Below are 23,725 nucleotides of genomic sequence, written 5' to 3' on the forward strand. Positions count from 1 at the left end.
GAATTCTACACTTATGTCCAATGAAGCACCAGGAATTTTGCCCAAACTGTTAGAAGCAGAAGATACTGCCCTATCATGAAATCACACCTTTCACTTCAATCCAAATGGCTGTCTCTTTTCACCCATGCTCTATTAAACAAATAAAGAGGCCCTCTAATGCAACATTTACTTACTTTGGTCTGCTTCCACACCTCTTCTGGTGGTGCTGGCTTTGGCTGGTTCCCATTCTGCCCAATAGCAGTCTCCAGGGCTAGGGACAGACATTCAAAAAGCCTGAGCCTGAATTGATTCAATCTTTGCAAGTTAGTTTAACCTGGCTAGGCTGAATTGGTTTGCAACTGCACAGACATCCCAGACATGCAGGCACATACCTGCAGTGGCTCAGGCTAGAAGCTGGGGGTGCTAGAGTAGGGGCATGGCCAAGCCTGGGCAGGACACTCTGATTAGCCCAGCAGAGAACTGATAAGTGTTTATCACCCCATTAAGAGACCAACAGAGGGACATTATCAGCTACCTGTTGATTCTACCTCTTGATTCAGCAGGGACTGTAGCCAGCATGTGGTCTGCTAGTTAATACACAGACACCTCCTCAAGGCAGAAGGGAGGGGGAGGGGCTGAGCAGCCCACAGTCTGTGGTAGAACTGCAGAGGGGAGGGGCAAGCCCTGCTGTGGAACAGAGAGCCCCACCCAGCCCAGCTAGCATGCTGGGAATTCTGGGGGAGTCTGGTTTATCTTTAACCAGCAAGGGGTCTGGAACACATATTGCATAAACCAGTTTGAGCCAAATCAGTTAAGTCTGGTACTACCTTCAACCAGGTTTATTGCAAACCAGTTTCAGCCATTCTCAAACTGGTTTATGTGCACTGAATATCTGTTCTGTTACAGGTTTAAACCAGTTTCTGATCACTTAACCTGGTTTATGTGTAAGGTCTCTCCCTAGCCCAGAAGCTGAACTGAGCTCCTACTCAATTACATGTCCATGTGTGAAGTCCTATGAGACACCTTTATTTCCCCACAAACTCTCTCTATTGTCTCCTCCTCCTCCCTCTCAATCCCAGTCTCTCCTGTCCAAGATTCCCTCACAGATTTCCTGTCCCCATCTTGTTCTCTTCATTCACTCTATTCATAGATGTTATGGTCAGAAAAGACCTCAACAGATCATCGAGTCTGACCCCCTGCCTAGGCAGGAAGGAGTGCTGAGCCAGATGCCTATCCAGCCTTCTTTTAAAGACCCCCAAGGTAAGGGAGAGCACCACCTCCCTTGGAAGCCCATTCCACATTGTGGCCACCCTTACCATGAAGTTTTTCCTGATATGTAGCCTAAATCTGCCCTCTGTCAATTTGTGACCATTGTTCCTTGTTACCACAAGAGGTGCCCTGGTGAAAAGAGCATCTCCGATCCCTTGCTGCATCCCCCTAATGAATTTGTAGGCGGCCACAAGATCACCTCTCAGCCTTCACTTGTGGAGGCTGAACAGATCCAGGTCCCTCAGTCTCTCCTCATAGGGCTTGTCCCTATTCTCTTCTCAACTCACAAGCAACCCTCACTGTCTCACTTCAAACTCTCGCACTTGCTCCTGCCTCTGTCTGCAGCCTCCCGTCCTCTTCTTCCCTTCCTGAATTCCACTCTAACCTGCCTGCACCACTTCCATGGTCCTGCCCACCCCGTAAAAGTGCCATGCCAGTTCCACGAAAGGGCAAAAATGCAAATAGAAGCTGTCCCAGCCAGTGCGGCTCTCTCACATCCCAGCAGGGCTCCTCCTGCTCTACTGACTCTCAACAGCAGCAGGGCCCTGGGCCAGGGCCAGGGTCAGGGTCATGTGGCAGACACAAACCAGAACTACAAGAAGAGGCTGTAGTAGTTCTTCCTTGGCAAGAAGCTGCAATTGCAGCTTCGTTTTACCTACTGAACTGCCAGCAGGAAAAAGGAAGAGGAATAATTTGCTGAGCTCTGCTGTACAGAACAACCTCAGAGCCTCTTCTCTGTTCTCTACTGCTTTCCCTCCCACCCCTGCACAGCCAGCAAAAAGGTGGAGGGAAGGTACTGCTCATCCTCTGCCTGTTTGAAAGTTGTGGAGAAGGATGTCCCTCAGTTATCATCCCACCAGTGTGACACCTGTGCTACCTCATTATCATCCTGGGGGTTACCCAGACGACATTTGTTAGGACTTAATAAACTTGGCTGTTGATTATGTATCACAGGAAATGCACTGTAATGTAGGCAAATGCAGTTATACACCTAGAATTGCAGGCTACTCCTGAAAAGGACTGAGAGGTCATAGTGGACAAGCAAGTCAACGTGAGTTTGAACCATGATGACATGGCAAGAAAGGTAAATTCTAATGTGGAGTGAGTGAACAGGAGCAGGTCACCTATATATGTATATATGCACCTATATATGCAGTGCTGGTGAGACCAATACTGGAAGACAGTGCATACAGGGCTCATGCCTGCATTTTGGAGAAAGTACTGAAAGATTGGAGAGGATGCAGGAAAGATCTGACCGCTGAAGAAAATGCCATACTGTGAGGACTTAAGGAGCTCCATCTATTTAGCTTATCAAAAATAAAATTGAGAGGTTACTTGATTACTTAAAGTATCTTCATGGAGAGAAAACAACTGGCTACCAAAGGGCTTTTTACTCCAAATTAGAAACACAGAACAAGAACCTGTTGTGGAAGTTAAGCCAAAAAAATTTAGATTACAAATGAGGCACCCATTTTTAACAGGGTGATCAACCATTGGAACAAACTTCCAAGTGGTAGAGTCTTCACCCCATGGAGTCTACTAATCAAGACAGGATGCCTTTCTGAGAGATGTTCTTCAGGCTAAATACAGTTTATTGGGCTCAGGACAGGGGTAACTGGAAGAAATTTAAATTACAAATCAGACTGGATGATCTCATGGCTCTTTCTGGCATTAAAGACTATGGATCTCTGAAGCCACGACAGGATAGAATACAGAATATGGTGTCTCGCAATTGTGCAGAGGTTATGCAAGGCTAAAAGAAAGAAAGACTTTTTTTTCCTTACACAGAAATTAGCCAATATACTCCTGGATGAACACAAGGAACTGGTCTTTTGAGTAAATTGTTGCAATAGTCATGGTCATTTTTTCAGTTGAATGGCACTGTAAAGGTATCTTTTCAAACATATATACTTTTTCTTTCAGTAACTCCAGTGGCAGATACAGACAAGCCTAATAAAAATGTTCTTAAGCAATTTTTCTCAGGATCCACTCTTCTCTCCACATGTAGTTGGGTGGAAAAATATGAACACAGAGAATGATAGTAAAGACTATACATTTAATAGCATTTTAATATACAGCTTAACTGTGTATTCATTACTCTTCTAGTCTGACCATTACAGTACTAAATACAAGAAATATCAGGGTAATTACACAGATTTAAATGTTAATTACAAGAGGTGATATATTCTGGTGCTCTTTAGACTTGCCCAAAGTCCAATGAAATACTTGAAACACTTTCCCTTGATTTCAATGAGTTTTGGATGAGTCCCATTATGCTGTTCAAATTCATTTGCTATTAAACATAACTTTCCATGTAATTATGCCATTGCTGAAACTTGGTCATATCACTATGCAAAATAAGAGACCCAAACCTGCTCCTATCAAAGGCCTGTGATATAATTTCCATATCTATCAATAAGTGTAGGCCTGGGTCATACATTTTTAATTGCATTGTATACAAGTATTGACAAAAGAATAAAATACAGTATTCACAAAACTAAAGTGGAAAGTGCAGCACAGAATCAATGGAGTGAAAAGCAATTTAAACACAAACAAACCAACCAACCATACTTAACAGTTTTGGAAAACAATATTTAAAAGAAAAAAAAAGACATATGAATTGGCATAGTTTTAGCCACCTAATTTCTAAGTGCACTTTGTAAAAATTCTCCTTTCAAGCTGCTTTCCCAGAAGATAATGACAAAAAGCTTCATCATAACACAATTGGTTCATAGTGACAAGTTATTGCATGCCAAATATGAGTTTTAAGAAAAAAGCTCTAGAAAGGCTGCTAAAAACCTTATTTTCTTTATCATCAAAAATAGCAACATTGCATTTTCATATGTATCTGTGGATATGCACGATTCTAGTTTTAAAAAAAATAGAAGTCAAAGAAAAGTGATATTTTGTTTTTGTTTCAAAAATAATGTAAAGAAACATTTAAGAATCAAATATTTCCATCAGAGATATGTACAACATGAGAGATAGAGGCCTGATCCTGCGCACACACTCATAAAAGCAATCTCAAAGGCCTCAGTGGGCCTGTCCCTGTAAGCAGCAACTTATATGTGAGAAAGGACTAGCAGGATCAGGCTTTTGGTGTTGCCCATTGCAAGCTTTTACACAGTTGTCCTAGGCTAAAAAGTGTAGATACAGTATGTACTGTATATATACAAAATGGGTTTGTGTCTTATAGCTTTAACCCTATTATTGCTAAACTAAAGTGACGGCTTGGAACAATTCAGAGAGGATAAAACTGAGATGCAGCTTCAGATGACTGAATTTCCACTTGAGCCATTTTGAACTGGGTACACTGTAGCCATTTGCGGAGCACAGATGAGCTGTTGTTCATCTGTCCTGACCCCTGTAACATCCTCAGGCTGTGGTGGTTCACGTTACTCTGAATGGCTTGGAGGCGCAGTTGGAGTCCAGCAGATAAATGCTGTGAAAAATTAACAGAAGGTTCAGCTCCTCTTTTCTCCATGCATATACAAAACCAGGACCATGCAGGGTCATGCTTCTCAGGTGTTTTAGGAAAGGAGTTTCTCCCCTTTCATGCCAGGTTTCTTTCTCCCTCACCCCCATGCTGACAAAGCTGTTGCAAAAATGAGAACTGATTTTGGACTCCAGGCTGCAGTCCCCCAAGTCAACAGCAGAGTTATACTAGGGCTTTATTCCAGAGGTGTAACGAGCTCTTGTAGTACCTTGGGCAGAGTACTGACCACTAGGGAGCAGAAAGGGTCTGGGGCAAAGACCCTCCCCAAGCTCTTTTCTACTCCAGCTGCAGTTGAGGCTCAGGCTTAGCAGGGGGCACCAGAATGGCCCCACCCCTTGGGAGTCTTTGCTATGGCAGGCACAGTCCCATGCCAGCCAGCCTCAGAAGCTGGGCAGCCCTATGTCCTGCAGTGTTGTGGGGGGGAGCGGTTGAGATGAATGGTGCCCTTCCATAGGGATTTGCCATGGGAGTTGCAGGTCCATGCCCAGTAAAGTGTCTGGGGGTGGAGGCTGGGGAGTGAACAGGGCACACAGGACAGGCATAGGGCTGGTACAGCCAGTATGCAGCAAGACTCCCCCTCAGCTGCAGCAGCCTGGCTGCAGGCTGATACACTATGGAGCACAGGGCTAACCAGCTTCTATGGTTGGGCATCATGAGGTTGTGTCAGCCATAGCAAAGGCTCCTGGGGTGGGTGTGGAGGGCAATATCAGCACCCTCTCTAAATCAGGGCCTGGAGCAGGTCCGCATGTGTCTCAGCCTAGTTATGCTACTGCTTTCTCCACAGCCTCTGTGTCCATCAACCACTCCTCATCCCCATTTCTGTCACAAATAGGGGCACTTAGCAGGGATATCATCCAAGCAGCAGACCAGGGCAGATCAAAGAACTGAAATCCCTCTTCAGAATTAAGCATCTCAACCTGTGGATGGCAAAAGGATATCAAGCGAGCACAGCCACCCTGCACAGCTAGTTAATGAAGGACAGGAGGTGTTCCCCTAGGTATTCCCCTAGATCCCAGTTAGATGGTTGCGTCTCAGTCTGGAAAAGAGGTCCCAGTACTGACAGGGTGCAGAACATCCCAGTTCTATTTTTCTCTAACCATTATGGTGATGCCCCTGCTCAGATGTATTGTGCCTGGTGCTGAGCCACTGAATATACCCAAGTACCAAGCATTTTGCATGTGTGTGATGAGAAGCTGAAAAACAAAAATAATATGCATTTTTAATGCTGCATTTTCAGGGAGCTGGGAGCCCATGCCCAGTTATTTTATTTCTGCAGTAAATTAAGACAGAGTCCAGAATAAACACCAATCCCACATAAAATAACTAGGGGGGGAAAGAACTTACCTTTAGATTTGACTGAATCATTGGCAACCACATTGGTATGAGCTGCATGGAGACACAGATGTTTTGTTATTAAAATATATGTGCCTATAAATCTGCTCCACTTACTGTGAGTCAGAGCAGAGTACGTCTAACTCATTTAGCTCTAAGAATGGCTGGTGACACATGCTGAAAGCATTCACCCACAAATATGGAAATCCCTTTATTTGTAAGTGATGAGCATGCTGGGCATGTGGCATTAACTAATGATTCCCGATATTTTCTTTAAGGCAACATTGATAGGTTAAAATGAAAACCTATTAAGAAGAATCCTTGATTATATTTCCCTGGAGGGACTTCTTTTGTGCCCAAGTATTGGAATTAATGTAATCCAAGCACTGTACTATCCAGTGCTCACTGCTCTAGATTTTGAACCATGAAAGAAACTGAGGCAGAAGTTCATGCTGATGCAGAAGATACATTATTCTGAACACTGACCATCACTAATTCTACCATCACAGATATCCTAAAGATCCAAGTCTTCCCTTTTATCACATAGCACTTGAAGTAGGTTGTGAGCTGGCAATGGGGATAAAGAATTTGCCCTTCAGTCCAGTCACAAGCCAGCCAGGAGCTCCACATCCCTCCTGTCAAATGTGAGTTTTAAGAAAAAAGCTCTAGAAAGGCTGCTAAAAACCTTATTTTCTTTGTTATCATCAAAAATAGCAACATACGATTTTCATATGTATCTGTGGATATGCACAATTCTAGTTTTTAAAAAAATAGAAGTTAAAGAAAAGTGATATTGTTTGTTTAAAAATAATATAAAGAAACATTTAAGAATCAAAGATTTCCATGATCAGAGCTACGTACAACATGAGGGATAGAGGCCTGATACTACACGCACACCCATAAAAGCAATCTCAATGGTCTCAGTGGGCCTGCCCAAACAGTAATTTATATATGTGAGTAAGGACTAGCGGGATGGGACTTTTGGCCTTGCCTCTAACTCCTCTCTATGCATGGGCCTAAAGGAAGTCAAGTTTAGGGCTGGAAGGGACCTTGTGAGATCATCAGGTCTAGCCCCCCTGCTCTGGGCAAGAAAGACTGCTGGGGTCAAATAACCCCAAGAGACTGGACGCACACCTTGCTGGGTTATTTGACCCCAGCAGTCTTTCCAGCCCAGAGCAGGGGGGCTGGACTCGATGATCTTACGAGGTCCCTTCCAGCCCTAAGCTTCTGTGAACCTGTGAATCTCCCTGCAACTACTCCAAAGAGACAGAAATCATGTAGAAAGTATCTGTCTCAGGCTCTGATCCGGTCCAGATTTACTTTCTCCTGGATAGTGCATTAATTGATCTGCACTCAAACTTCCACTGACTTCACTCAGAGCTTATTTGCAGGACAACTGCAAGGTCAAGCTTAATAGACCCACACTCCTAACACCCAGAGAATGACAGAGGTAAAAGTGGAGGGAATCCATAAACCAAGAGTTGATAACTGTTTCTACATATAACCTTTAAGAAAGCTTTCTATTTGTGAGTAAGTTTAAAGAAAAGCTTATGAAGGTCAGAGAAGCCATTGCTAGCTGAAATGTCTATGCTCTCTGGCATTAATTTGACCACAAGCCAAATTGTTCTAAAATGTTCCTCTAAATGGCATCAAAATTTGCAATTTATCAATTATGTTACTGGGAGTTACAAGCTAAACCTAATCACTATTGACAGCATTAGATAAAGCACTATTCTCCCTCTTCAGAGAACTCAAATTATTCCAATTTCAGGGTTATTTTGCTAGTGGATCATATGCAGCTGTGTCAGAACTCATTACATGGTCCACCATATAAAGAACCATATACAACTCTCAGCTTCATGGCTAGAGGCAGTAGAAATTTTAACTGTGTACATCCTTTGCCCAGGCCTTACAACAATCCTGAAACTCCTCCATAGGTTTCTAGGTTGTAGACATATTGGTCTAGAGGCAAAAGGCATCAAAACTCATGGAAGAGGTGATATCTTTTATTAGACCAACTAGATATTTGCAAACAAATTATTGTATTTATCTGCAAACTTTTGGGCGCACACACCCTTCATCAGGCATAGGAGAGATCAGAGATTGTAAAATCTGTGCCCAACCTGGACAAAATAAACTGTTCCAAACATGAGACTTTACCACACCTTCAGCTCTCCTGTGAAATATGAATTTCCATTGCTACCTAGGAGAACTTTTAAAACCTCTGCTCTATCCTATGCCTGATAAAGGGCGAGTGTGCCCAAAAACCTGCAGATAAGTACAATAATTTGTTTGCAAATATCTAGTTGGTCTAATAAAAGATATCACCTCTTCCATGAGTTTTGATTCCATAGGTTTCTGTCGTTTTTTTCAAAAAGCGGGGAAAGAAAAGGCCCAGAGGGCAGCCATACTCTATGGTATATTCCCCAATGGATTCACAGATTTACCATAGATAATGTGATACTGCATGTGCATTGCCTATAGAGTCAGATGTAGTGGCAGGGGAAGCTGGTATGGGAGTTGTGTATAAATATAGGACTTCTTATGCATTTCAAGACTTGGACAGATTCAGGGAGGCTGACTATTCAGCCCTGAACTGGGAGGTGGCTGGAAGAGAACAAATCCTTCCCTGCTACGTAGTTGAGAAGGATGAGAAGAAATCTGATGGACGGACATGGAATTTAATAACCAATCCCCAGCAAAGCTTTTTTTTTTCCAGAAAAGAAGAAAATATATACCTGGTCAAAACAGTTGGAGGAAATTGCTGGAGGTCCAGCCTTTATCTTAATATAAACCTGAATGTTCACATTTGGCAACAGAAGCTGATTTATGTCACCCCAATCTATCTCATGCCTTTCAATTTAAGGACATGTGTAGATGAAACAGGGGCCCTAAATTGAAGTGGTGGGTTTTTTAGGGCCCTTAAAACCCCCATGTTGTGCACACACCCTGCACTTACCTGCCCCTCTGGCAGCGGGGAGGGGGGAACAAGCTGCCAGCAGATGGAGTGGTCCCTGGGCTGCAGGGGCTGGTGCTTCCCTCTGTGTACTTCTGCTGGAGGCCCATGCTACCATGGCAAAGTGCCCCCTGCCCACCTGGCAGCAATGAGGAGACACAATTGCATGCCACCACCTCCACTACTGCTGGGCGGGCACAGGGTGCCTCGCCATGGTGCTGCAGGCTTCCAGCAGTGGCACAGGCTTCCCTGCCTGCCTCTGCCCTGCTGCCCTCCCCCCAGGGTCTCCATGGCCCAGCAGGTGGGACCCAGCACAAGACACCGGTGGGTATGGAGGCTTGTGCTGTTGCTCAGGAGCCTGAGCCCACAGTGGGTAGCCTGCCCCCACCCCACGTACAAATCTGGAGGACACACGCCCTCCATGCCTCCCCTAGGAGCATGCACAGCAGCAGGGAGCCAGCCCTCCCCCACACCCCCTGGACGAGCCACCCACAACTTTGTCCTGCTCCCTGCCCAGGCCCTGTGGCTGTCCATGGCTCTGGGCCCCAAGCCCCACACATTGCCCCAGCTGGGCAACAGCCCCCGCTCCAGCCCTGCCCAACTCCCTCCCTCACTATGGGGGCCTCAATCCTCCCCTCTGTTTTACATGTGGGAGCTGCTCTCCAGGCTGCCTAGTGGCCATGTGCCTATGTACATGCACACATGCCTATGGTGCCCCCTACCTGACCACCCTCCTCCCACTCCCTCCAGCCCCTTGCAGGCTGGAACTCTGCCAGCCTGCAAGGGGAAACCTGCCTTTTCCCACATTTTCTCCTTTAAAAAGAATTTTTCTCCTTAATTTTTTCTCTTTAAAAAAGAGAAAATCTGGGTTTTTCTCCTTAAAGTGAGAAAATCCATGTTTTACCATGGTGAACAGGAAACCTGGATCCCTGCTAATAACCAATCTGTTTGCTGCTCTCTTATCTGAAGACCGGTTCCCAAGGAGTACAAAAGGGAAGCATTGATAATGCTAGTATTTGTTTTATCCTGGTGTGGCTGCCCAAATGCTTTGACAAGTTTTGTTTCATTCTTATCAGGTTAGTGCCAGGAATATTCCAGTGACCCGGAATTAGGAAAAATGCATTGTTTTTTCCACTTTGGACCAAATGCTGCTGGCCACTTATTTCCAAAGGAATTTTGCATCAGTAAAGCAAGCAGGAAATAGACTATTAATTGGTACAGGGCTATTTTATTTCTCAAGAGAAACAGAATTCAGGAAAGTAAGAAACCCAAATATAGGCACATGATAAAACCAGACATTGTGCATGCACAAACCTTACGTTAACAGCCTAAAAGGGTTTGATTGGCAGGGCCTTGAGATAATCTCCAAAGGAAACAGAGCCACCCACAATGATTGTTAGCAATTAGGAAATGGGTCAAAAAGGAACCATCAAATTTAGCTTTTGAATACAAAAAAAATCAGGGATGACTGAATTCATAGTTTTGTTCAGTGTGTTTTTAGAGATGGCATCAGATATCAGAAATTATGTAAAAATTCAAAGGGAGTTTGGATCTGGAGGGAGATGGAACTGCCCATCTCTGTCAGATAGTTTACATCTTCAAACTGGATCAACAACGTCTGCCTCATTTAGTTTCCTCTTCTGGGAACTCTAACAACGTCTTTATAAGTTGAACTATGCAGGCAGTATCCTTTAAAAAGTATCCGCAACAAGTGATTTGCCTACCTTGACAAAGATGGTGGAGTTGCATTCCTGTAAAGCCTCCATTAAACTAATCACATGAAGACACACCATTTCCACCATCTGAAAGAACAAATGTGTGTGAAAAAAGCCAATGGTTCCTAAAAATAATCTTGCTTCATTTGCTTGGCAGTTATACTGGGGCAGAAATTATATATTTTTGAACTACTGACATTTCAGATTAAATACTACATGTATACAGGAGGAACATTTAGATTTATTAAGCCTTCCTCTGATACTACAGCACCTATCAGTTAAATACTTCTAAGTGATCCATTTATTTTGCTTAATTTCTGTGATATACCAAGACAAATTGCCTTCAATTTCCATCTTCCTGGTCCTTATAAATCCTTCCCACATATCCCTGCTGGGTAGTTCTCATCAGTCACCTAGTCAGAAATTGGTATTCTTATTTACTAAACTCCTTTGACAATTATTATAGTCATGAAGATCAATTTTTTACTTTTTATTTCTGATGGTAATTTATTGTTCTGATTTGGCAGAGGGTCCATGGATATATAATTCTTCAATTTTATAGCATGAAATACTGTATATGCAAATATTAGATATTTGGCAGTAAATAGCATTTTATATTTTATGTTATGCAAATACACAGGTAAAACAAATACTCCAAGACAGCAGTGTGTATTTACAGTATCTGTCTGAAATATGCATGAATTCCCCTAGATAATAATAAACTTAGCTTTTATGTGGTGCTTTTCATCTTCAAAGTGCTTTACAAACACTAACTAATTAAACTCCACAACACCCCTGTGAGATGGGTAAGTATTATTATCTGCATTTCACAGAGTGGTAGCCACGGCAGAGAGTTTAATGACTTGCAATTAGGGCCACATAATGAGTCATTGTTAGACCTGGGATTAAAAAACACCCTGGTTGGTCCCAACGCTTGTCATGAAGTCATACCTTTCCTTTTAGCTTTGGCCAAGCATCAGGGTAGTCAGCGTTAAGTACCACACATAATTCCCGCTGGCTTCAACATGACATTAGTGCACAGGGGCTAACAGCAACAGTTCCTAAACTCTGGTCATTGAACCAGAGAGCACTACTAGGGCTCCACAGAGATCTATGTGATCATACAAGCTTCTCCTCATTTTCAGAGACTAAAATCTCATTAGAAGATATCTTTAAGCGCAGGCTCAGGGGTGATCTGATGGCCACCTACAAGTTTATCAGGGGTGACCACCAGCATCTGGGGGAACGTTTGTTCACCAGAGCGCCCCAAGGGATGACGACTAGGTCGAATGGTCATAAACTACTACAAGACCGTTTCAGGCTGGACATAAGGAAGAACTTCTTTACTGTCCGAGCCCCCAAGGTCTGGAACAGCCTGCCACCGGAGGTGGTTCAAGCACCTTCATTGAACACCTTCAAGATGAAACTGGATGCTTATCTTGCTGGGATCCTATGACCCCAGCTGACTTCCTGCCCTTTGGGCGGGGGGCTGGACTCGATGATCTTCCGAGGTCCCTTCCAGCCCTGATGTCTATGAAATCTATGAAATTAAATATATTATGTACATGCCTAATATAGCTTTCCCTTATAGGCAACTGATGTAGTGGTACAAGAATGTTCCAACTGTGCTTCAAACAATTTCTAATGAAAGGGAAGAAACCCAGGTCTGAGCAAGATGGGAAGTGACCCATGTGACCAGACATCCAAAGAGAGGTACTCAGCAAGGCAATTGTTAGATAAAGTGTTAAGCGTTATCACAGGTGATGCATAGGGAGGGCACGGGGGACACATGCCTACCCTGAGATAAGCCTTCACCAGCCGGGCAGTGGGGGCACCAAGCAAAGCACCGGCCGGTGCCCCCCATGAGATTGGTGCTAGCTGGCACTGAGAGAAGTGCCAGTGGCACTTCCGGTTTTGCTACTGGCACTGTGATCGGCCGTTCCTCCCAACCCCCTCTACCCCCCTTCCCCCCAAGCGATTGGCTGCTGGGGCCCACCCCTCCTTCGGTGATTGGCTACTGGGGGACCCCTCCTCCCCCGGTCAGCAATTGGGCACTGGTGCCCCCCAGACTCTGGAGGTGCCAGTCACCCATGTTTATATTATATATAAGCAAAGAAGTGTTAAGTGTTATATTAAGTTATTTAATCCTCCTGCTGTACTTGGCCTTGGTGAGGCCGCAGCTGGAGTACTGCATCCAATTCTGGGCCCTGTGATTCAAGAAGGATGTCGAGAAGCTTGAGAGAGTGCAGAGGAGAGCCACGTGCATTATCAGAGGGCAAGAGAATAGGCCTTATGAAGAGAGGCTGAGAGCCATGGGACTCTTCAGTCTGGAAAAGCGCAGGCTCAGGGGGAACCTGGTGGCTGCCTATAAGTACACAAGGGGTGTTCATCAGGATCTGAGAGAACGTCTGTTCACCAGAGAGCCCCAAGGAAAAACAAGGACCAACAGTCATAAACTCCTACAAGACTGCTTTAGGCTGGACATAAGAAAAAATTTCTTTACTGTCCGAGCCTCCAAGATCTGGAATAGACTCCCTCCAGATGTGGTGCAGGCACCTACTCTAGTCCACCTTCGGGCCCTGGAGGAGCAAGTGAGGGAACTCCAGGAGGTGGTGAGCAGGCTGAGTGGGATTAGGGAGGATGAGGCTGTGACTGATGGGTACTTCCATTCCTTGCAGCTCCAGATGTCCACGGGTGAAACCCCACGAGAGGAATCTGCAGCAGAGGAGTGAACGACTGTCACCTCTGGACCCGGGTGACAGGACCTGGCATCTGCAGGAAGATGCAGAGGAGGTGGTCCCTGCAGCCACCGCTGGGCAGACTGGGAGACCACTGCCCAGGCAGAAGAAGAAACGTTGAGTTATTGTGGTGGGCGACTCAATCCTGAGAGGCACAGAAGGGCTGATCTACTGACCAGATCCCATGATGAGAGAGGTCTCCTTCATGCCTGGAGCTAAGATCAGTGACATCACTGCAAGGATTCCTAAATTCATCAAGCCCTCCGACTATCACCCTATGGTCCTTGTCCATGTGGGCACTAATGATGCAGCCGGGAGTAGTCCTGACCACATCATGAAGGACTTCCATGAGCTGGGGGTCGGCCTTAGAAAGTCAGGGGCACAGGTGGTATTCTCCTCCATCCTTCCAGTTGGCAGCAGCCAAAGGCACCAGGATGCCCGCATCAGGGAAGTCAACTGGCGGCTCCAGAGATGGTATCTTCAGGAGGGATTCAGATTCTGCAATCACGACCAGCACTTCCAGGGAGAAGACTTCCTAGGACGGGACAATCTTCATCTCTCTCCTAGAGGTAAGCATCTGTTCTCCCGCAGGGTGGCTGATCTCCTCCGAAGAGCTTTAAACTAGGTTCGACAGGGGACGGGGAACCTGTGGTCGATGAGAACCCAAGGTTGGAAAGCCACAAACAAGGCACCGGACCTAACCAGGTAATCACTAAGGGGAACACACGCCATCAAGGCAAAGGGACACCAAGAGCACCCACTGGGGGGCTAAAATGTCTTTTACACAAATGTCAGGGGTAGGAACTCTCACTCCAGCTTGCTAGCACACAGTATGACCTAGTTGGCTTAACTGAAACATGGTGGGATTCTACACATTACTGGGCAGTAGGCATTGAGGGGTACAGGTTGTATAGATGAGACAGAGTGGGGAGAAAAGGTGGGGGTGTATCTCTCTGTGTTAAGGAGCAGTACACATCTTCCGTCATCAAGGCAGGAGTGGAGGAGGGGAATACCGAGGCATTGTGGGTCAGGATCCAGGGGGGGCCAGGGGAAAAGGACTTGGTGAGGAGGTCTGTAGTAGACCCCCACTACCTCGTCTAGCTTGTCATCCTGGTATTCTCCAAGCAGCTTTCAGATGCCATACAGGCGAGGGAGGCAGTGGTCATGGGGGACCTAAATTACCTGGACATCAGCTGGGAGGAACAGGTGGCCAAAACAAGCTGCTCAAGAAGGTTCGTACACTGTGTGCAGGACCTCCACCTAACCCAGATGGTGTCCAGTCCCACCAGGGGTAGCGCCATGCTAGACCTGGTCCTAGCATCTCATGGGGGACCTGCAGGTACACAGTAACCTGGGTGATAGTGACCACCACTTGGTCGAGTTCACTATCCAGCGAAGGGTGAGAAAAATATCCAGTGATGCTAGAGTTTTAGACTTCAGAAGGGCCAACTTTAGGAAACTTAGGAACCTAGTTAGTGAGGTGGCTGAACTCAAGAGCATCGGTCTAATGGGGGTCCAAGAGGGTTGAAAGTTTCTCAAGGAAGTGATCCTTGGGGCACAAAAGTAGTCTATCCCCTTATGCAGGAAAGGGGCTAAGGGGATAAAATGCCCCCGTGACTGAACAGGGAGCTTCAGGAAAGACTGGGGGCAAAGAAAGAGATGTATAGGCAGTGGAAGCAGGGGGCAGCCACCAAGGAGGTATGCATCACCCTGGCACACTATTGCAGGGAGTCAGTTAGGCAGGCCAAGGCAGGACTGAAGCTTAGGCTGGCTACAACAATCAAGGACAATAAAAAAGTCCTTCTACAGATACATAGTGAGCAAAAAGAAGGCGCAGAATAGCATAGAAACCCTGCAGGACAAATCAGGTCAGTTGGTGGTTGACGCAGACAAAAAGGCAGAGCTCTTCAATGAGTTCTTCACTTCAGTACTCCTTATTACTGACCAAGGCAATCCCCCCACCTTGAGCACAGACAGATGTCCAAAAGGCACCAGACTGCCAAAGTTTAGTGCTGACTTAGTTAAAGAGCACTTGGAAGGGCTGGATGGGTACAAGTCAGCAGGCCCGGATGACCTCCACCCACAGGTGCCGAAGGAACTGGCCAGTGTCATTGCTGAGCTGTTGACACAGCTGTTTGAGCTCTCGTAGTGCTCCAGACAGGTCCCTGAGGACTGGAAAAAGGCCAATGTGGTACCCATTTTTAAGAAGGGGAGAAGGAAGGAGCCAGGCAACTTTAGGCCAGTCAGTTTTACCTCTATCCCTGGGAAAATACTAGAAAAAAAAAAATCAAAGAGCGTATTTGTGAAAGCCCAGTAGGGGAAACAATGCTGAAAGGAAACCAGCATGGGTTCATCACAGGTAGATCCTGCCTGACAAACCTTATAGCCTTTTATGACCAGGTCACACGCTGCCTTGACACAGGAGCAGAGGCCGACGTCATCTACCTAGATTTTAGGAAGGCCTATGACACAGTTTCGCATCCTATTCTCATAGGGCAGCTAACAGGCTGTGGAGTGGATGCCTATGCAGTCAGGTGGGTGGCTAACTGGCTTAGGGACTGCACCAAGACAGTGGTGGTTGATGGGTCATTCTCGGCCTGGAAGGAGGTGGGCAGTGGGGTCCCGCAGGGTTCAGTCCTTGGGCTGGTGTTATTTAATATCTTCATCAGCAATTTGGACGAGGATATGATGAGCACCCTCTCCAAGTTCACGGATGATACCAAATTATGGGGAAAGTTAATACACCAGAGGGCAGGGAGCAGTTACAGACTGACCTGGACAGGTTAGATCAATGGGCAGAACGTAATAGGATGCAGTTCAACAATGACAAATGTAAGGTACTCCACCTAGGAAGGAGAAATCTCCAGCAGACCTACAGGTTGGGGGATGTCCTCCTCAGCAGCTCAGAGGCTGAAAGAGATCTTGGAGTCATAATTGACTCCAAGATGAACATGAGCCAGCAGTGTAACGAGGCCATCAACAAAGCCAATCACACCTTGTCATGTATTAGCAGATGCATGACCAACAGATTGAGGGAGGTGATGCTCCCCCTCTATGCAGCACTAGTCAGGCTGCAGTTGGAGGACTGTGTCCAGTTTTGGGCACCGCACTTCAAGAGGGACATGGAGGATCTGGAAAGGGTTCAGAGAAGGGCCACCCACATGACTAGCGGTCTCCATGAAAGACCCTACGAGGAGAGGTTGAGAGATCTGGATCTCTTCAGCCTTTTTGAAAGATGGCTGAGGGGTGACCTTGTGGCCGCCTATAAATTTATCAGGTGAGGACAGCAGGAAATTGGGGATGTGCTGTTTACCAGAGCGCCCCAGGGAGTAACTAGGAATAATGGGTGTAAACTAGTGGAGAGTAGATTTAGGTTAGACATTAGGAAGATATTTTTTCTAATAAGGATTGCCAGAGTCTGGAATGGACTTCCAAGCAAGGTGGTGCTATCACCTAACTTGGAGGTCTTCAAGAGAAGGTTTGACAATCACCTGGCTAGGTCGTCTGACCTTGGTCCTCTTTCCTGCCAGGGGCAGGGGGTCGGACACGATGATCCATTGGGTCCCTTCCGACTGTATGACTTATTCAAGAAACGCTTGGATCCTTATCTTGCTGGGGTCCTTTGACTGTAGCTGACTTCCTGCCCTTGGGGCAGGGGGCTGGACTTGATGAACTTTGAGGTCCCTTCCAGCCCTAACATCTACGAAATCTATGAAATATACATTCTAAAAAGGTTTGGAAGACCCTGGCTCAGAAGACTAAGCCACATATGCAAATTCTCACCCTCAGAGAGCTAAAGATCAAGATCTTCAGAGACTAAGACAGCAATTGTCATTTCAGTTAATGAAGAACATCTATGAACTCTGTGGGGGAACCATACTTGTCTTGACTCTAGAAAATGGAAGTCACTGTATAGCCTGCTTTTTTTAAGCAGGTTCTCATCACTGAATGTGCAAACCTAAAAACATACACTGGCATTGTGCATGCCCAAGCCTATGAAATACTGGTCAATGGAAGTTTAGAGCCCTCAGTACATATCAGGGGGCACTGGGCACCTAGCACCGCATCAGGCTCTTAGCACACAGGCTGTTCCAGGAGCCCCATGCCAAGCAGAGCTAAGCCAATAATCCTTAACAGAAAATGTATTACAATTTGGCTTATTTTCTGTTTTCAAATATCTGTTAGCAATGTGTGGTCTCATAAATCACTCACAACTCAAAAATATATGCCAAGTGAAGTCTTTGGATAATTCTTATTCAGTGGCTTTCTTGCAACCAGTCAGCTCTGAGTATTCAGTATGCATAAGTTGAGCTGTTTTGACTGAACATGAGCTACATGGCAAACTCAAAACAAACACTGACAGAACCATTTGGAAGCATTGGATCATTTCTCCTAGACAGAGTCAAACAGGGGCATGGCCACCTGTAGGAGGGTTAGGATGCTATCTCTAAAGGGTCTGTCTAAAATGGGTCTCCAGTCCAATCAGCAGTAGTTCTAATATCCAAAAAAGAAACCCTAGATCATCTTTCAGAGACTACAGGATAGATCTGCTACGACCTAACATCCCCTTCAAACTCTCAAGGACAACACATATGGTATGTACAAAAACCATGCGATTGTTTTACAAAATTGGTCCTGCTTGGGAGCAGGGGAACAGATTAGATGAGCTCCTGAGATCCTTCCCAGGCTTATTTTCCATGAAAAAGTATGCACAGCTTTATGCATACAGCTTTTAACTTGAAACCCAGAAGGCTTGGCTTTGCTTAAATCTGTGATAAACAAATCTGTACACACCATCTGACTCACCACTTTGTTATGTGCCATGAGCTGTAGGATACTAGGTGTCACCCGGCTCCAGAACTCCAGAGCTGTAAGGATTGCTGTAAAGCTAAATTCATTTTGATTTTGGACAGTAGGGGCTACTGCTGTTTGTTCACAATATACCGTCCAGAGCTGGGCAAATATAAATGCATGGAAGAGGGAGCACATGTGCAGCACCGATGTCTGTAAAACAAGAATGCGAAGAAAATGTTTTATTGAAATAATGTATAACGGTATAAATTGTACTCCCCACAAAAGCAACCACCATTAACGCAGGGTCCAGTTGAAGTAATCCACTTGAAAGGGCTTCTCTTTCATTTACTACCAAGTACCCTAAGCCTATCAAGTGTTTTATCTTTTGCAAGGGTACAGTAAGTGGAAAGCACCTGCTAACAGCTTGTTAATACTCTACAAATCTTTTTGCATATGCAAATCCAAGATTCCTATCTAATAATCGATTGGCCCAATGTGGGCCCATACTCCTGAGCAGTCACACTAGCATCCATCCCTCTGACGTAAGAAATGTGTGCAGATCAGTATGTTCTTAGGGATCAATCTCACAAAACTTCCTGAGGGAAAATTCCCCACTGCAGCCAATGGAAGGTCTGTTGGATCACACCTTTTAGACTCAACAACCTTTAAGATTCATCATTTTAAACCTGTTCTGGATTAGTTGGTATGAGTTTGGGGTCTTAGGAAAGGAGTATGCTCAAAAAATAAATAATTTTACTTCCACATTGTGGCCCCAGGGTATGAGTTTTGTAAGGCTCACAGCATAGTTTTATGAATGTACAGAACATACCTGAACATGCTCCGCTAGTAATAAATAATAGCAAATGTTATGTATGGTGATTTTTTAGCCTTCTGGACTCTGAGGCATGTCACTAGTTCATTAAAAAAGAGATACTTACCTGTATTTCAGATCAAAGATATTTTCTTAGTTTGAAAGTATAACAGTGATGCATACTTAGCAGCAGCGTGACTGTACCAAATGTTGCCATGGTTGCTTGGTAACTAGAGGGAAGTATTTGAAGGAGCAAAAAAGAAGTCCAAGAAGAATGAATGGGAAACATCAGCCTTAGATAGGTTGGAGAGTGCTAAGTAAAGGACAACCCTGTGATTGTTCTACTTCTGTAGTTTATTAAACCCTGTATAATGTTGTAAGAATACATGTTGTATCTACGTTAATTATTGTTGTAAATGGTTTATGATTTGCAACAATGATGAGCTCTTGCCATCTTCAAAGCACTTGACAAATAAAGTTGTACTTGAACTCATCACTGTTTGCAAATAGTAACTCTGTAATCCTGACATCAAGTTGAGATTGTGGGTCAGCTACTGGTATTACACTATTTGAATAGAACAGGATAGAATAGAACAGAAAACCATTTTCTATATACTACTATACAGAACGAGTGGTAATTTACTTGTTACAGCGAGAGACAATGTCAGAGCTCAGTTTAGAACTCAAAAATTCCTGTTTCCTGTTACTGTGCTCAGAGTCAAATGTTTCAAACAAGATGAATTCTAGAGATGTTATCACTTGTTTTCTTTCTCTGCAGGTACTGTTACCTTAAAAAGCACCCTTCTTAATCACAAGCTTATAGTCTCTTTCTAGGCCTGTTTCTTGTGAAGATAACAACATGCCATTTTTAGTAGAGTGCGGTCTTTTTTGAAATACAAAACAGGCAGTGGACTTATGGTATTCAGACAGTGTGGCTGAAGCATTTTACAATGTGTAGGGTCTGGGTTATTGCCTGGGAGTGTATGCAACTTTAGACAGGGACATTCATTACTATGCACTCACATTTACAAGATCTGGAGAAGGGGAAGTTCTAAGAAACAATTTACCTCCCTGTGAAAACTACAACTGGTTGCTAAAGGCAAGATCCTGTTTCACCATGTGCACAAGTGGCACTCCATGCACAGTTGTTACTGCGCACTCATTTAGTACTTGCTAAATGCTAAAGCAAGTATTAAATGACTGCGCAGTAACAGCTGTTATTGCACAGACCCAGTAGCACACAGGTTGTTTATGACCCTACTGTGCAGTAGTGTCAGCGGCATGGTTCATGCCTCCTGACACTATGCCGCCATAGCTCAGTGCTACAGTGATTGCTTCCATATCAGAAAAGGCTCACCCTGCTCAAGGACCAGCCAGAAGCAGGATGAGGGCACAGCAGTGAACCTGCCTACCTTCTAGCCCAGTAGTTCAGTGGCTAGTGTATTTACTCAGGGAATGGGAGACCTGGGTTTTAGGACCCTGATACCCAAAGGTGGTTTGAACATGCGTTTCCCAGTTCCCAGCAAAGTTTCTAGCTATCAGGCCACATGCTAAGCATTATGAAGAACACTTGACTGCTGCACCTTGCATTTAACATTCATCAGATAACACTGATAAACAGAACTTCAATAATTTTTGTCCCCACTGAGAGCAGGGACCCCCATCTCTTCTAAAGCACTATCCATAGCACTGACTGCCTCTGGCTGGTCCTCCTCCTGGCCTTACACATTTCCCTTCCTGGCTACACCATGACCTAGCTTGAATAACAAGACTGGAGAGTGCTCTGGGAGATGCCTCACACATGCCATGTTGGTCAGAGGCCTTTAGCAGTTTCACATCCTCTCTGAGGGGGTAGGCTATGAACCTGGGCCTCTTACTCCCTGGGCAAGCACACCAACTATAAAACTCCTTCCCCTCTGGTGTCAAATACTTGCTGCTTGTGGTTTTGGTGGAACTTACCCTGAAGAATACTTACCCTGAAGTACCTGGGGGAGAGTCTATTCCCACTGGGCACCAACACAGTCATAGTGCAGCCAGCCGAGCATGCTCAAAAGGAACGTGCAGGATAAGCAAATTGTTTAAGTGCTAAAAATTGCCATCGTGTGGCTCTACTTATGCCCAAAAAGGTGAAATAGAATTTAGTGCCAAGTGTTTGCAATACTGATGATGATGCACACCACAAATGCATGGACTTCCTTACCTTTGACTGCTCAGGAAACCCAATCAGGATAACTATAAGGTGGTCTGCAACGTGGGAACCTGCATCCAGAGGAATCGGCATGCAAGACGATGGAGAATTTGGGCAGACAACATTGTGCGTCAGGGACCCCAGAAGGAGCCAGGAAAGCAAACGAATGTGAGATACACATTCAATGAACTCCTTGGGCCTGTCAGAGAAGAGTGCATTTTCACAATGATAGTAAGTTTTCTATTTCCCTGAATCTTGCTCAACATTTTCAAAATATCTGCTAAGGTATAAATCATTTGTACAGTTTGTGGGAGTTCCCATTAGAACCACTCATAGCTTGGCTGACTTGGTATGGTATAAGCAAGCCCAACTGAACTTGTTCTGTCTGCACAAGGCAAAGATCATGTACACAACTGCTGCCAGGAACTCAGTTTCATAAATCCATGTGTAGTGCTTATTCAGATACACATTACTGAAATGGAGAGGCTGCCCAAATTGAGCTTTTTAGCATGGTTCCCTGTACATTGAATATTGTGTTCAGCAGAAAGCGGTGACCCATGAGATGTGTGTTTGATTCCTGGCTCCGCCAAAAACTTACAGTGTGAGCTTCTCTCTGAATCACATTTACCCATCAGTATAAAGTAGTAAATCAGCATTCCTTTTTCCTAACCTTTGTCTGCCTTTGTCTAATTAGATCATTAGCCTTGTTTAATTCCTGTTTTAACCTCAAAAGGAGCTGTGATGGATCCATTACTGAGAACCACCATTCGCATACCGTCATGAAGCAGGCAGAGAATGGTGACAAATTTCAGTGGGCATCCATACTTGAAAAAGATTCTCCACAAAATTTCTTAGCTCACAGAGTTGAAAGCTTTTGTAAGGTCAAAGAAGGCCATGTAGAGAGGCTTATGTTGTTCCCAAATTACTCCTGCAGCTGGAAAGCTGTGAAGAACATGCCAGTTGTGCCTCTTGATGCCCTAAGTCCACACTGAGATTCTGGGAGGAGCTCTTCAGCAAGTATAAGGAGATGATTAGAAGTGTTCTTGCAATGATATTTCCTGTGGTGGACAGCAAGGTGATCTCTCCATAGTTGGATTTGCCTCTTTTCTTGAAGACTGTCACAATTATGACATCCCTGAGGTTGTCTGGGATTTCCTCATCATTCCAGACCCTTACGATGAGGGCATGAAGCTGTGATGTGAACTCCTCTCCTCCTTGTTTCAATGGAGATTCCATCCACTCCAGATGCCTTGTTGTTTTTATCTGCATGATGGCTTTTCTCACCTCGTTAAGGGTTGGAGGGATTCTGAGATCATCTCTGACTGGGTGTTGCAGGATGGAGTTGAGAACACATTCTCATCAACAGCAGAGTCTCACAATTGAAAAGGTCTTCAAAATGCTCCTTCCAATAGGCATTGATGGCTCCCCTTTTCTTGATCAGGTCTCTGCCATCCTTAGGTCGCAAGGGGGTTGGTCCCTAAGTGCTTGACCGTAGATGAATTTGGTGGCACTGAAGAAGCCATGCATATGGTGGATGTCAGCAAGATGTTGAATCTCCTTAGTTTTGTCTTCCTACCATTTGTTCTTCATATTGTGGGTCCTCCTTTAGACCTCTGCCTTGGCTTGTTGGAGACTCAATTTCTTTTGCTTATAGTTGGTGTCATTTTGCCAAGCACCAAAGGCCATGTGCTTGCAAACAGTCAACTCCTGGATCTCCTGGTTGTTCCCATCAAACCAGCCTTGATGTTACTTGATAGAGAATCCAAGTTTCTCTTCACAGGCACTGATGAGGTGGCCTTGAGTGCACCCCACATGCCCCAACTTCCATTGTTGTTGATTGGAATTCACCAGTTTTCATTGAGGCACTGGTGGAAGAGGTCTTGCTTGCTTGGGTCCTTGAGTCCTTCAACAATGATCTTCTGTCAGCATTTTTTCCACTGCAGCTGTTGTCTGAGGAGCCAGTTTGAGTGACATAACCAAGTGGATGAGTCAGCAGTCATCAGCTCCTAGTATAGCTTGAGTGATGTGGACATCTTTGTGATCCTGGATATGGATAATGACATAGTCAATTAGGTGTCACTGCTTAGATTGTGAGTGCTACCATGATGTCTTGTACCTGTTTTTCTGGCAGAACAGGCTGTTGGTGATGATGCATCCATTATCTGCACATTTGGTCAAGAGGAGGATGCCACTGGAGTTGACCTTTCCTGCTCCTTCTTTGCCAATGGTTCGGTGAAGTTTGATGTAGAATTCCTCCTTGGTTTCATCGGTGGTGCCAAGAGTCAGGACATATGCACTGATGACAGAGACATACTGGCTCCCTGCCAGTTTAAGATGGAGAGTCATAAAGTGCTCCTTAAATCTGATACGGAACTCATTCAGTTAATTTATGAGTTCATTCTTAACGGCAAAACCAACTACTTGAAGTCAGCATTCTCCTTCCTGTT

The 23,725-nt window shown here is 45.0% G+C and overlaps 1 protein-coding gene across 2 annotated transcripts in view; it reads right to left on the minus strand.

Moving 5' to 3' along the window:
* Positions 1–4,243: 4,243 nt before the first annotated feature.
* The window catches only part of UNC79 (unc-79 homolog, NALCN channel complex subunit), a 180,364-nt gene continuing 160,882 nt past the window's right edge, over positions 4,244–23,725 (minus strand). For both annotated transcript variants that reach the window (XM_025206315.1, XM_006025493.2), the window contains 5 exons: positions 21,291–21,477; positions 18,292–18,489; positions 10,757–10,834; positions 6,089–6,130; positions 4,244–4,690 (listed from right to left, as the gene is read on the minus strand). In XM_025206315.1, the coding sequence (XP_025062100.1) occupies positions 4,490–4,690; positions 6,089–6,130; positions 10,757–10,834; positions 18,292–18,489; positions 21,291–21,477 (706 nt within the window). In that variant the 3' untranslated portion in view covers positions 4,244–4,489. The remainder of the gene's footprint in view (positions 4,691–6,088; positions 6,131–10,756; positions 10,835–18,291; positions 18,490–21,290; positions 21,478–23,725) is intronic.

Source organism: Alligator sinensis, unplaced genomic scaffold, assembly GCF_000455745.1.
Source record: "Alligator sinensis unplaced genomic scaffold, ASM45574v1 scaffold47_2, whole genome shotgun sequence".
NCBI classification, from domain to species: Eukaryota; Metazoa; Chordata; order Crocodylia; family Alligatoridae; genus Alligator; species Alligator sinensis.